Consider the following 15,511-nt stretch of genomic DNA (forward strand, 5'->3'; position numbering starts at 1 on the left):
TGCAGTTTTATGTAGTAAAGGATGCAAGCGTTGCAATTAAGGTAAGTTATAGTTGGAGTTGTTGGCTATGGCATTATTAAAGGAATTCTGCAATTCTTGGTTAATCAGAAAGCTAACTGAATGCAGGTTCAAGGTATGGCTGGCTGGCTGTGTATGGGGAAAGGGAGAAGGAAAGAAGGAAGGATCTGATGCTTTTTGATCCAAACAACTTAATAACCCTGTATTTCTAATGCTTTCTCTTCCATTGTGTTTCATCAGAAGTAGGAATATTAATCTTAGTGATGGTTGATTGAGCACCATATTATAACCTCACATGTATGTATTGCATGCATATATTATAACTTCAATGAGATGGAAACTATTAGCCTCATTTAACAGCACAGAAATGGAGATGGGGAGAGTTTAGTTGTCCAAGGACACAAGCCTACAAAATGACAGAGCTGCAGTTCTAACTCAGGTCAGATCCTCTCTGGATTAGAATCTTAAGTAATTGATGCCAAATGTTGGGGAATTGCTCCAGAAGTCCTATTTAAGGGAGATATTGAAATACTCGAAATTAGTCTTGTAACTCCCTTCAGTGTTCCTCTCCCCAGGGCAGGACCCTGCACTCTTTCTTCCTGTGCTTTGGTTTTAATACTTCTCATTTCTGGTTACCTGAGCCACCTCTAGTTCAGCTTGACAAGGGCCTTATTGATGTGGGTGTCCAGACTAAGATAACAGTGAGAATGTTAGGCACAGACCAGTTATCAAGTGCATTCTGGGAGGATGGCTGGGTCAGTAACAGAACAATATGTGTGATGGTGGCTAGATTTCTATGTTCAAGAGAAGATGCTGGAAATAAAAGGCTAGGTTTTCATTGAAAAGGAGTGGCTGGAGATGGAGATGTGGGTTTCTCTGCAGGCCTCAGAGGGAAGGTGACAGGAAAGCGGGAAGAGCACAGTATAAGGAAAGATAAGGAAAATGAGTAACTTTAGAGAATGTAGAAAAGGATTGAAAAAACCCTTTCCTTCCTTCCTCCCTCCCCCCTTTTTTTTATCTGCTACCTTTCATCCCAAATCACCTAGCTGTTACTTGAACCTGCATTCAGTAAGCTTTCTGATTAATCAAAATTTCAGATTTCCTTCAACACCATAGCAACGACACCAACTACAAATTGCCTTAATTATAAGATTTGCATTATCTAATGCACAAAACAATGTACTAAATAGGATCTGAGTGAGATTTTAGTACAGCCCTCGCTAGCCAGGGAGAGAGCAATGCAAACCTGGGAAAAAATGCTGCTAGATGCGGGGAAACAGTTGTTTAAAGCAGGACCTGGGGTGGGGCAAAAGAAAAGGAATTCACAACTGAAGGACTTGTATGCATGCATATAAGCATAACCAATGGATGCAAGACACTGGGTTGGGGGGTGAGGGCAAGTGCCAGGGGGTAAGAGAGGTGGGGGGGGGGGAGGAGACATATGTACTACTATTTTTAATCCTTTAAACAATAAAATAAAAAAAAATTAATGGAAAAATATCCTAGGGTGAGGATTAAAAAATATATAATAAAAAATAATAAAAGATGTATGTTAGAGAAATCAAAAGAAAAAAGAAAAGGAATTCATTTCTGGTCCTCCAGCCCTTCATCCTGAGCACATCAGAGAACACACGGGTCACTTTAAATCTGAAAGGCTCTGGGTCTGGCTGCCAGGAGATGAAATTTCACGCTCAATCATAGTAACTAGATGGGGCGTTGTGGTTCACATATTTTGTTCCTCCTCCATCTCAAGGCTTTGATTTTTTTCTTTCCATTTCCACTGCTTCATCTTGCACATTCCTTTGAACTTGCCTGGAACCCTGTGTAGAAGGGGCGTGCTGACATTCATGGGGCTTTGACTGTGTGTGGTGCCTCAGTTATCAGGGGCGTCTACACTGCAGGGTGTAAAGGTTAAATATAAACAGAGCGAGGATTGTGATGTGAAGGCTTGTGGTGGAGAAGAGGGCAAGAAGAGAAGGAGGAGAGAGGAAAAGACTTTGGAGAAGAGGATGGTTGGAATGAAGGTGCAGGAAAAAGAAGCAGAGGAAGAGAGAAAGGAGAATGTGTGAAGAGAGGGGGTTATAGAAAGTGACACAGGAGAGGTTGTGGAAAATGAAAGAACTTCAGGGTACAAAGATTGGGGTAAAAAGTAGGAAATGGCTGAATGAAGTGGGCCGGGAAGGAAGAGGACTAAGGACAAAGACTGGAAAAGAAGAAAAGGGTAGGAGAAGTTGATTCTTTATAGAAGGGTTATGGGGTTATAGGGTTATGGACACTTAACTGTGTCCCCCTCAATTCATATGTTGAAGCCCTAACCCTCATTGTGACTGTATTTGGAGATAGGATCTTTAAGGAGGTAATTGAGGTTAAATGAGGTCATGAGGGTGGTGCCCTATCCAATAGGACTGGTGTCCTTATAAGAAGAGAAAGAAACACCTTTCTCTCTCTCTCTCTCTCTCTCTCTCTCTCTCTCTCTCTCTCTCTCTCTCTTTCTCTCTCTCATCTCATGTCAAGTTATAGCTACAAGGTCGCCATCTGCAAACCAAGAAAGGCATTTTTACTAGGAACCAATTCTACAAGCAACTTGATCTTGGACTCACACCCTCAGAACAGTGAGAAAATAAACTTCCATTGCTTAAGCCATCCAGTCTCTGTTATTATTCTGTTAGGGCCACCTGAGTGAGCCAATACAAGGGATATGAAGATTTAAAGTAACCAAAAGAACCCAGAAGACCATTTTTCCACTATTTGCCATCTCAGCAGCGAAGGGGGAGAGTGGGCAGTAATATACATCCCAAATTTCTTCCTCTAATCTAACAGATATGAAGGCACTGGCTCTCTTGGCAAGGGGCTAATATATCATGTACAGGTGTGTCACTAGTAACTGAAGGTAAGGCTTTGGGTCTCATTTGTAAAGTAGGGATAAACACAGTACAACCTTTATAGGGGCATTGGGAGAATTAAATGAGGCTTTGCCTACACACATACTTTCTGTAGGGAGGGTGCTTTGCTATTAATACTGTGTGTGCATGTGCATGCCATGTTTATTTAGGACATTTTTGGAAGGGAAAGTTCTCTTGAGATTTCCCACACAGCAAGAAAATTTGGACTCTATGTCTTTCTCTAGATTGTATTGAGTTGAACCATATGAAATTGCCATTTCTATAGGTGAAAAATTCACAAGTATTTTTAAAAATAGGAACATTTCACATAAAAATCCAGATACATGGATTTTATTTCAAAATCTTAAGATATGACACTCTTGGGCCACATTTCCTTGGACACAACTAACTGGAGCACTCCACCCCAGGCCCCCAGGGTCTCAACCACACCCTCATGCAAGGGTTCTGTTAGGTCCTGTAGGATGAGGGTTATAGCCTGGATCTATGGTGATGTGTTGCTGATGATGTACCTTAGAAATGGCTATATATATATTGAGAGGCATTAGCATTAAAATAGTAATGTAGATTTGAGTTAGCAAACGGCAAGCAAAATCATCTAAAATCCAACATCTGAGGCCCAGGATAATTAAAGTAAACCAGGGAAAGTCATTATGGATTTTGCTTGTCACACCTTTGAGGCATCACAGAAACACTTCCATCTGGAATGAAATTGTTTCCCTGGATGTGTATACATTCACATGCAAGTCCCTTCCCTGAGCATCTATGTGTGTTCTTTTCTCTTGCTTGTGCTTTTCTTTTAAATCATCTACCAGATGTCAATTTGTCCAGTCCAGTGAGAAAAAATCCCCTAAAACAAAGTGGTCTATGGAAATATTAGTTGGCTGTCCAAAAACATCAGGTTCTTCACAACTGGCATTTGTATTTCACCTTCAGGCCTGCATGTTTTATCTTGCCTAGTATCTCATTTAATACTACCAATGGGGCCCTAGACGGTTTGGCTCAGTGGATAGAGCGTCAGCCTGTAGACCAAAGGGTCCCAGGTTTGATTCCAGTCAAGGCCACGTACCTTGGTTGCAGGCTCCTTCCGGGCCTGGGCCCTGGTTGGGGCTCATGCAGGAGGCAACTAATCGATGTGCTTCTCTCACATCGATGTTTCTCTCTGTCTTTCCCTCTCTCTTCCATTCTACCTAAAAATCAGTGGAAAATATCCTTGGGTGAGGATTAATATTTTAAAAAATGCTACCAATGGGTCCACTGCACTAGGAACAAATCATTCCCATTTCAATGATGGACTCCAGAGACTCAGAGAATTCAAATAACTTTCCCACACTCACACAGCCAGGAAGGATTAGGGTTGGAACTGGCATACAAGTAGATCATAATTTCAGATTCTTCATTCTTTTTAGTTAACTACAAAGAAAAGCAGCATCATAGCATGGGTGAAAATAAGCTTTGCTGCAACTAAGTTTTTTTTAAAAAAATCTGAATGTCTTAGTTGGCCTTTTTATGAGATGAGCTTATTGGCAATGAAAAGTTAGCTTTAAGGAAAAGAAAGTACTTAAATCAGAGAGAATAATAGTTCCCCTGTAGTCTGGGTGTCAGACAGTATCCAGATTAGCAGTGAGAGCAGCCATAGAAAACACCTGGTTTTCCTTGGGTATCACTAATTGAACTCTTCCTTCTTTTCTACTAACCAGAGGTTGGGTTCAGATTCTTTCTCAATAACGGTGTTACTATTCATCCCAGGAAATGGACATGGAGTAAGCAGTAGGGGTGAGGTCATTTGGAATCTGGTGTCCAGGTCTGATGTCCACTTCAAGAGGGGTGTGGCTATTCTTGGTGAACCACACGGTACCCAGGGGAAATCCCTCCCTGGCCAGTGTAGGGAGACCCTGGGGAGCTTTGGAAAGGTAGTGGGTGACAGTCTTCTAATATTTAAAACACCAGAAAAAAGAGATGGACTTCATGCTACCTTCGAAAGAAGAACAAGGATCAATGGAAAGACATTAAGAATGGCCAGATTCTGATGGCCAGTTCTGTTTTAATGGAAGGGGCTACCTTGATCAGTATGAGCTTTTTGGTGCTGTTGGCATTGAGGCTGGATGTGAGATCTGACATGTAGATAGATCCTAAAAGCCTGTTTGAATAGCATCCCAGCTCAGCCTCAGGGACAAACAGGAATATGATCAACAATTTATCTGACATTTTAAGGGCCTGGCCTATAAATTGTCTTCAGGAAATGAAAGTTTTTGTGAAATCTCCACACTATATTGGAATCACATAAAATTGCCATTTTGTAGGTAATAAAATGGTTGAAGGTCAGCAGTTTTATATAGTTCAATGTAATTCATACAAAGGCAAAGAAATAGACTTGATTCTCTAGACGTGAGTTACACAGAGAAAAGATGCCCAAGAAACTGAGGCGTTCACTGTAGAAAGATACTCATAGATACAGAGAACAGACCTACGTATTGCATTGTTCTGGGTTGAATTATGTCCCCCCTCAATACCCAAATTCAAAGTTTCAGCACTTTAGCATATGATTATATTTGAAGATAAGGCCTTTAAAGGGGTGGTAAAGTTAAAGTGAGGCCCTGAGGGTGGGCCCTATTCCAATTGGACTGGTGTCCTTATAAGAAGAAGAGATTTTGCCGAAACCAGTTTGGCTCGGTGGGTAGAGCGTCGGCCTGCGGACTGAAAGGTCCCGGGTTCGATTCCGGTCAAGGGCATGTACCTCGGTTGCGGGCACATCCCCAGTAGGGGGTGTGCAGGAGGCGGCTGATCAATGTTTCTCATCGATGTTTTCTGACTTTCTATCCCTCTCCCTTCCTCTCTGTAAAAAAAAAAATCAATAAAATATATTTAAATAAAATAAAATAAAATAAAAGACTCCATTTCCACCCCAAATCTGTTAAAAAAAAAAGAAGAAGAAGAAGAGATTTTGACACACAAGGAGAAACCAGGGTGTCTGCACAGAGGAAAGACCATGTGAGGGCACAGCAAGAAGGCAGCCATCTACACACTAAGGGGAATGGCCTTGGAAAGAACCAAATCAACCAGCACCTTGGTCTTGGACTTCTAGCCTCTGCCACTGTGAGAAAATTAATTCATGTTGTTTAAGCCACCCAGTCTGTGGCATTTGGAATACATGGGTCTATGGATGACTATCAGGGTGAAGGTAGACAAGGAGGGCTGTGAAGAGTCCTCTGAAAGACCATGCCAAGGAATATGGTCTCAATTGTGAAGGAAAAGAGGAGATATAAGTGATACTCAGATATAAATTCCTATGATAAAATGGGTTGATAAATTTAAAGAATCCAATTTCTTAACTATGATTCTATTGATGTCAAATTAGATTTTAGAGTGGAATGGGATATAAATTATTACTTTATAAAATTTATTTTTGTCAAAAAAGGTAAGATTTTCTTCTTTTTTATGGCTGAGTAGTATTCCATTGTGTAAATGTACCATAGCTTTTTGCAACAGCATGGGTTATGCTAAGTGAGATAAACCAGTCAGAGAAAGACAATATGATATGATCTCACTTATATGTGGAATCTAATGTACAAAATAAACTAACAAACAAAATAGAAAGATACTCATAGATACAGAGAACAGACTGACAACTGTCAGAGGGGAGGAGGTAGGGGGGCTGGGTGAAAAAGGTGATGGGATTAAACAAAGAAAGAAAAAAACCCTCAGAGACAGACTACAGTATAGTGATTACCAGAGGGAAAGGGAGTAGAGGGAGGTAGAATAGGATGGTTTATTACCCCATGTTATTCATCTGGGAGGCAGCAGGGAGGGAGACTAAATCCTGTTTAAAAAAGGAGAGAGAGGTGATGGAAGGAGACTTGACTTGGGGTGGTGAACACACAATACAATATATAGATGATGTATTATAGAGTTGTACACCTGAAAACAGTATGCTTTTATTAACCAATGTCACCCCAATAAATTCAGTAACGTTTTATTTTCTAAAAAACCCCATAATTGTCTAAAAAAGAAACTGAAATAAAAATCACTTGAGCAATTTAAGAGAATAAGCTGCTTCAGGAATGTTAGCAATTGGCAAGGATACCAAGAATATCTTAGTGACAACTCTCAAATGTTGGTAGAGTACACCTCTAGGAGGTATTTTAGGGAGGCTACATGAGCTCTGTTTTGCTGTTATTTGTAGAAAAGACCCTGAAAATGCAAATATTTAATACTATTCTGTAATTAGTTTTTCATTAATTAGGACTGACTCCCTCCCCTTGATTTTGAGGCAGAGACAGACAAACAGATAAATTGAGGACAATGGGCGGCTTCTAACATGTTGCGAGTGCCCCACGTTCGGTGCCAATTGCAAGTGTCCCCCACCCCCACATCCCATGTGGTTCAGGGTTCAGGTTCAGGGTTTGGGCTCTGGAGGAGGCCGCATGCAAATGAAAGAGACTAGAAAATATTAACTTGGAAATATTGGGGGCCAGGCAGGAGCCCAACTCAAAGGGAAGGACTCCACCCCTCTCTGGCCTTGCTATCCCTTTTATTAAGACTATGGGATACACCCATAGCCTTTAGGCAGGCAATTCCAATAATAGCCCATCAGCAAGGATTTACATAAAACTAAAAGTGGATGTTGCTTTAGCTACCATTGTCTCAACTAAACAGTGGGTGGTTGGCTCTGACCTTTCAGAGCTTAAAGGTTGACCAGCCTTCTGGGTTCCTTGTCCACACCTCTCTGCTAGTGAGGACAATGGGCGGCTTCCAACAATAAATATGTATTGGCATTTGAGCTCCTGTCTAGTTCTGTGGCCTAGGACAAGTCACTTTACCGCTCTCTCCTCTTTTAAATCTTCCTCCCTGCGGCCTCCCAGATGAAGTATAGATGGAGTAATAAACCATCCTATGGGATTATTATGATACAGAGCAGAGGCACACTATGCTCATAGTGAAAAAAAAATCTCTATTTAAAACTGAAAGACTAGTCAAGAGCAGACCTCTGGACTGCTAGGCAGAAAGTAAGGAATCCTTCCAGGGTTCATGTGGCAGATGGAAAGAGTGTGGGTTATGGAGACTGGGACACTGAGTTTAAATACTAGTACATGCTCCATCTCCTAACACTCATCGGATCTTAGGTAAGCTATGCACCACTCCTCATCTGAAAAATGGTGATATGGAGCCAGTATACGTAAAGTACTGGCACATGCTAGGTGCTGCTGATCATAAAACACTTCCTCTGGTAGCCAACTGAGCAACTTTGGAGGAGCCATTTCATCAGTTACTGGGGCCCACCTTTCACTGACAATTATTGAATACCTACTGGGTGTGTGAGAGATAACTCTGTGTGTTCTCCATCCCCAACTGCTTCCAAGAATGTTGCCTGGTCCCTTGTGTGCATCTGTTTCAGGGTTGTGCAGACCAGGAAGCAGAAGTTTCTTGAAAACATATTTCCTTTTTTTCCCCTGAAAATTCAAGTCCACGAGTCCATGGAAGAGGGGAAATAAGAGACCTCTGATGGGACATTTCCCACCAGACCTGCAGTGTCTGGCGGTTGGGGATCAGTGCACTTGGGAGAAGTGGAAACACTCACTGGGTGCCTGGCCTGGATGGTGATTCTCAGATCCCAAACAGGGGATCCCACAGACATCAGGGACAGGCAATTTATAAGAATGGTCACAGGTGGTGTGAAGGAAGACCTCACTAGTATTGGTGGTGGTGGTGGTGGGGGGTAAGAGCCTGATAATTTCTAAAACTGCATTTTCTGCAGACTTGGCCTCTTGGAATCTGATTCAAGTTAAGTTGAATGAAAGAAAAGAAAGGAATGTGACATTTCTTGCAGACCTGTGTTATTAGATTGGCACTTGCTATAGCTGTAAGTCATTGGAGAACCTAAAGATGAATTAATGTCTACTCTTTAGAACCTTGCCACCTATTTGGGAGCAGGATGAGGGCATATGACACCTAATAAATAACTCAGAGCCTGGCAAGACCCTCCATGGTGTGTAAGAATTCTCAGTCAAAAGAGGCAGACAGTTGAAAGATGCAAAAAGCAGCCAGCCAGGTTAATGGATAGGAATTTCTCCTGAAGGGATATATTAAAATACACTCTCTGAAGGGATATATTAAAATACATTCTCTCCATCATTGCATGCCAATATCACAATTTCTAATTGCCACAGCTGTAAACTCATAAAACTTTATAGACCCTAATGTTCTTTTGGAAATATGCCCATTTGATATGAAGGAGAAGTTCAGAAATTGGTGATGGAATAAGAAACTGTAGAGTTAATGATTTCCATAAAATTGCTCACAGGTTTGTCTTCATGGAGTTTGGAGCTGAGAAGGCCCCTAGAGGTCAGCTATCTCCTCCTGTCCCTTCCATTCCCCAACCCCTCTTATTTTCCAGGGTCAAATCAAATTTAGCAAGGCCTTAAAGTTGTTGTTTGAAAGACCACTGTGATGGTCACGATCTTGGTGTAGTAGGCTTAGGAGACCGGGCCCAATGGTTACCTCCACCCCTTAATTGCCGTGTGAATAAAGACCAGTGTTATCTCTTGCCTGGACAAATATCACTTCCTAACTGGAGGTTTAGTCTTTGTCCCTTCTAAACACTGATTAATCATCTTAAATCATTTTTCTAATGAACTGCCGGGGAGTTACTTTCTTGTTTACAAACTTTCAATGATCACTCCATTAAAATTCCAAATTTTGTGGCATTCAAGGCTTTCTTATGACATGATTCCAACCAACACCCCGCCCCCACCCCCATACCCCCCACTGCCCCGCAACCAAGTCTTTTGAGCTTATTCCCTTTGCTCTCTATGCTGCACTTTGTTCTGCCAGGGAAGCTCTCCTGTTCCTCTCTACACTGGTCTCTTTCATGGTTTTGCTAATATTTTCTCACTGCCTGGAATGCTCCTACCACCAATCCTTATCCATCCGTCAAGGCAAATTGCATGTTACCTCCTCTGAGGAGTCTTCCCTGAGCATCAGATGGACCTGAGTTTGAGATCATACTCTGTCACTTACTTCTTAAAAGATTTCAGGTGGTTACTGAATTTCTTTAGGTCTCAGTTTTCTCATCTGTGAAATGGATAAGTTAACACCCACCTTGTAGCCTTGTAAAGTACACATGGGTTAGTCATATTGTAAAGTACTTAGCACAGTTCCTTGTACATGGTAAATAGCAAAGAATGTTACACATTACTCTGATATTTCCAGGGACCTGAGGTCTCCTTTTCTCTGAATTCCCATTCACCTTGAACCTCTTTTATATTCTTCCTTGTAAATCTGATTTTGCATTTTACATGTTGGAACACATGTTTTATTTTCCCCATTGGAATGATAACTCCTTGAAGGTGAGATCGTGTTTTATTCTGCTGTCCTTTGCAATGTGCTCTATACAGCAGGCCTCTGAACCACAGGCAAAGGCTGACCTTTCGGGTGTGAAACTGCTAATGAGAATTTGCTTTCCTCTCACTATTTCTTCTAAAAGTTGGCAATATTTTTAAAAAGTTAATTTCCTTAGATATGAGAATCCTAGTTGTTGGGCTTCTGTTTCAGAGAAATATGGGAAGTCAATTCATGAAGTGGCTTGTAGAGATTAATACATTTTAATTAAATCTTGGGAAACTTCACGTGCTTGAAGGCCATGTGGCCTGAACTCAATCTCACCATTTTTCAGCACGCATTCCACATTCCATGCATTGTGTGCTACTCCTTGGGAAAAAATGGTTTCACGTTCTAATGAGTTTGTGAAACATTAGATTCTAATGACCCACTCATAAAGAGACAGAGTACACATTAAAAAACAAAAACATGGGAGAACAGATAACTTTCTAGCATGTATGATGATCAAAAAGTTTTGATTATTAGAGCTCCATATGAAGTTACTGAGATAAATTTGAGCAAATTATTTAACCTTTCTGGGCTATAGTTTTCACAAATTATAAAGTAAAGATGACAGTAGAATATCACTAATAATAGCTCCAATAGGTTGTGCATTTTAAATGAAACTATCAAATAAAGTGCCTAGAATAATGCTTGATGCAAAATAAGTGGCCAATAAAAGGCTATAAATTAATTTGTTTTTTATTAGTACAAATAAATGCAAACAGAGTATTCACAAAATAAAATTAAAAGCTAAAATATGTGAGAAGCATGCATATAAGCCTAACCAATGGACACAGATAACAGGGGGGTGAGGGCATGAGTAGGGGGAATGGGGGGACAGCGCCCTGGAAAGGACAGGTCAGGGTTGTAATACCTTAATCAATAAAGAAATTAAAAATAAGTAAAGAAAGAAATAAATCCTATCTAATAAAAGAGTAATATGCAAATTGATCATACCTCTGCCACACCCACAAGCCATGCCCACCAGCCAATCAGGAGTGAGTATGCAAATTAACCCAACCAAGATGGCTGCGGCCACGGAGAGAGCAGGAGGCTTGAGTTGTCCCCAGCGATGGAGGAAGCCAAGCTTTCTGCCCGCTCTGGCCTGCCTTGGCCTCCACTAGGCTACAAAGTTTCAATTACAGAAGATAAATAAATCCCAGATACCAGGGCCTCCGCTTGGGTCGCCAGGGGGCATGGCTGGCCTGCTAACCACCACAGGCCCTTCACTCAGGCTGCCCCATGCCCCAAGGGAACCCCCACCCTGATCCAGGACACTCTTCAGGGCAAACCAGCTGCCCCCCATCCATGCACCTGGCTTCCAGCCTATCTAATCCTATCTAATAAAAGAGTAATATGCAAATTGACCATCACTCCAACACACAAGATGCTGCCCCCATGTGGTCAAAGATGGCTGCCCCCATGTGGACACAAGATGGCCACCACAAGATGGCCAGCAGGGGAGGGCAGTTGGGAGGGACCAGGCCTGCAAGGGAGGGCAGTAGTGGGTGATCAGGCCGGCAGGGGAGGGCAGTTGGGAGGGACCAGGCCTGCAGGGAGGGCAGCTGGGGGCGATCAAGCCTTCAGGGGAGGGCAGTTAGGGGTGACCAGGCCAGCAGAGGAGGGAAGTTGGGGGCGACCGGATCTGCAGGGAAGGGCAGTTTGGGGGGACCCAGGCCTGCAGGGGAGGGCAGTTAGGGGTGACTAGGCCTGTAGGGGAGGGCATTTAGGGGTGACCAGGCCTGTAGGGGAGGGCAGTTAGGGGCAAACAGGATGGCAGGGGAGCAGTTAGGCATCAATCAGGCTGGCCGGGGAGTGGTTAGGGGGTGATCAGGCTGGCAGGCAGAAGCGGTTAGGGGCAATCAGGAAGGCAGGCAGGTGAGCAGTTGGGAGACAGCAGTCCTGGATTGTGAGAGGGATGGCCGACTGCCCGTTTAGGATCGGGCCTAAATGGGCAGTCGGACATCCCTCGAGGTCCCAGATTGGAGAGGGTGCAGGCTGGGCTGAGGGACACACCCCCCCATGCACGAATTTCGTGCACCGGGCCTCTAGTAAAAAAATAAAATGTCTGAGAAAGCCTGCAGCGAAGAAAGCAGCATTTAATAGCTAATAAGAGCTCACATTCATCGAGCTCTTATATGCCAGATACTCTGATAGCAGACCCTTTGCATGAATTTCTAATTTAATCCTCAAGATGCACCTAAAAGCGTACGTAGAGTTATTATTCTCATTTAACAGATGAAGAAACTGATGCTGGAATGGTTCTGAGCGTGCAGGGCAGTTCAAGGTAGAGCTGTGTTTGAAGTCAGATGTCTGTGACCCCAGACTAAGTTCTGTTCCACATGGTGCCCAGCTTTCCACATCACACCTTTGGTCATCCTCTTACTAATGACCCAGGGTGTGCCTTGGGATGCACTTTGGGAAGTAGAGTCTCCATTCCCCCAGTCTGCTTGGTTCATGAGAGCAGCCATGTCTTCCCACCTCTGCGCCATTGCTCACTGGCCTCTGCCTGCACCCTCTTGCCCCTCTTGCCCCTCTCATGATATTTCAACCCTCCTCTAAAATCTATTCAAAGGCACTCTATGAGAAGCTTTCTTTGAAGTCAGCAGGCTGATTTCAAAAGTCCCTCTCTATGCTCTTCTCCACCTACTTCCTACAGGGTTGAGTGCCTTCCTTCTCTCTGTCAAGGGCCAAGTTCAGAGCCTTGTTGAGGTTTATGGCATAACGTGGACACCCAGGTGAGGGTATCTCTTTCCTAGTCTTTCCAGGGTATGATTTCTGAGCCTGGTCATGGATCACAGGTCCTGGTTCACAGATCTGGGGTATGTGGCAGTAGCGGGCAACCTGGGCTAAGGGGTTTAACCTAAAATCCTTTCCAGTTCAGACAGCATGGCTCCCACACTCCCTGGCAGCTCATTGGTTAACACTCTCCTCCCTCCGTCCTCTCTCCCAGCCTCTCCGAGGGGAACAGACATGATTAGGTCGCATGGGGCCTCTCGTCGCCGTCCTTTTTGGGACAACCCTGACCTGTCCTTTCCAGGGTGCTGTCCAGGTTTCATCACCAAGCCCCCCAGTGGCTGCGCCTCAGATGAGTCAGCTGGCTTGGGTTTCATTAGCAACTCTAATTGCCTTTTGTTTTCATCCTCATTGGGGCTTCTGAAGGGCCCAGAGGCGGGGCCTGGAGGATCTGGCTTCCAGAGAGGCCGCCAGCCTCCGTGGGAGCCCGAACCCAGAATGGAAAGTCCGCGCTGGGCTCCCCAGCAGTCACGTCATGCCACACTGCGCTTTTCTTGGCCGCACCCATCCCCAGGGCGCACTCAGGCGCCACGTAACCGCTGGCCATCCCAGCTCTCCAGCTGCCTGTGATGAGGTCATGGGGTGGGGTCCCGGAGACCCCCTCCAAATAGGGTGGGGGCTTCCCCAACTGGCCTGGGAATGGCCGAGAGGACGAGAAGGAGGAGATGATATTACTCTTGAATGTCCAACCCACTGCTGCCTCTCTTGATGCCGTTTGGCCGGCATGGAGAGAGACAAACAAAGGGAGAGGAGAGAGGATATGGGAAGGAGGACAAGGAACTGATAGGCATACGTCCCTCAGTCCCTCCATTGCCAATGACAGATGGAGAAAGGAACTCACAGTTTCTCTTGACCACCTTGCAATGAGCTGATGGGACTCCCTTTTCTACAATAACGACCTTCTTCTGATCTTATCTCTTTCCTTTCACTGAGACTACAAAAGGCAGGCAAGGCGCTATCATCCACCATATGTAATCAGAATTGAACACAGAAGGGAAACCTATCCAGTTACAGAACAGCCGTCGCTGCAGCAAAGACAGGTAGAGTCCTCAACCCCAGCCCAGGGCCTCCGGGGAGCACCCACGTTCTCACACAGGCCTAACAGGAGTGTCTGCGAGCGTTTCTAGATCGGCAGGGTTTGCAGACTTGGGTTGCTTAGTTGTCCCAAGCCACTCAAACACTGGGTCAGACCCACAGGGCTTTTAAGTTGCTGCTTGTGTGTTTCTGCTTGTGAGTACATATGTGCGCGTGGAGGGGTGAATACGGGCTCTGCTCGCTCACAGCCTGCTGGAAGAATTTGCAGATATCCACAAATATCTAGGATTTTTTTTTTCCACCTGGAAGTCTGCCTCGAAAAGATGGGAACACTGATAACAGACTTTTTCAGAGAAATTGAAAGAACACATCACACATTTACGTGCCCTTCCTCTTAAAACCACGGGAAACTTCTCATATGGTCAACGCATGGAAAAACAAAGAACATTTTCGCCTCTCTGCTCGCTACCTGCTTCTGAGGCACAATCAAGAAGACAAAGCCACCCCCTTCCGATAATAGCACCGTCAGTCAACTGGATTGAATAAACTTGGAGTTGAACTTTTTTTCTCCCCAAGACATAATAACTGCGAACTCCTCTCAAGTGGTTACAAAGGAAACATCAAATGATTTATTTAACTTTTGAAAAATACATCCTGCAAGACAAGTTTATAAGAAGCCATAGTAACCGTATTTAAGAGGATTTTTGGAATGTTATTAAACACTTCCATGGGAAAGATTTCTGAGTTAATAGCAAGATCATAGCGCCGGAAGTTGAGCTGCATATAACCGAATGAGACAATGTAGACACTCTGACCTCGGCAGTATGTTAGCCCATCGCCACACTAGCAAATGCCAAGTGCACCAAAGTAAACGGCATTTTTCATACAGTCAAAAGATACTTCACAGAGGTTTGTGCATCAAGCAGAATAGAAAGTAGGAGAAAGCCCCACCGCTGAGTTTTCCAGCCTCTGATTCATTTGTTGATATACTTTCCGCAAGTAGCTGTCTTAAGTTCCTCGGTAAATATTTTTGACAAAGGCCACAGTGAAAACGGGAGCTTACCTTTTCTTGGCATTGCTGACATCACACGTTCCCCCCAAACATGAGGCTCTCTGGCTTTGGTTGTCCCATGAAGTTAGAAACCATCAAAAAATGTACAGCAGAAATACGTGTTTATTATCCAAAGCTGCTTCAAAACAACATAAAAGATAACTTGATGAAAAATGAAGCGCTCGTCTGAGCATGAGAACGCGTTTGAAGCTCGGAGCTCATGCTGTTGTAGGAGGTTTTGCAACTGTCTTCCTCAGTTTAAACAACCTCCTGCTCCTCCCAGGCACTTGCCAGCTCCTGTAATTTAAAGCAACTGCGATCCTTCCCATAA

General features: G+C 43.8%; 1 protein-coding gene across 1 annotated transcript in view; it reads right to left on the bottom strand.

The window, feature by feature from the left end:
- Positions 1 to 15,306, bottom strand: part of C1QTNF7 (C1q and TNF related 7) — a 94,942-nt gene extending 79,636 nt beyond the window's left edge. The window contains exon 1 of the mRNA XM_079793311.1: positions 15,193 to 15,306. Coding sequence (XP_079649437.1) covers positions 15,193 to 15,214 — 22 coding nt within the window. The 5' untranslated portion in view covers positions 15,215 to 15,306. The remainder of the gene's footprint in view (positions 1 to 15,192) is intronic.
- Between the last annotated feature and the right edge of the window lie 205 nt (positions 15,307 to 15,511).

This window comes from Cnephaeus nilssonii, assembly GCF_951640355.1.
Source record: "Cnephaeus nilssonii genome assembly, chromosome: 1".
Lineage (NCBI taxonomy): Eukaryota > Metazoa > Chordata > Mammalia > Chiroptera > Vespertilionidae > Cnephaeus > Cnephaeus nilssonii.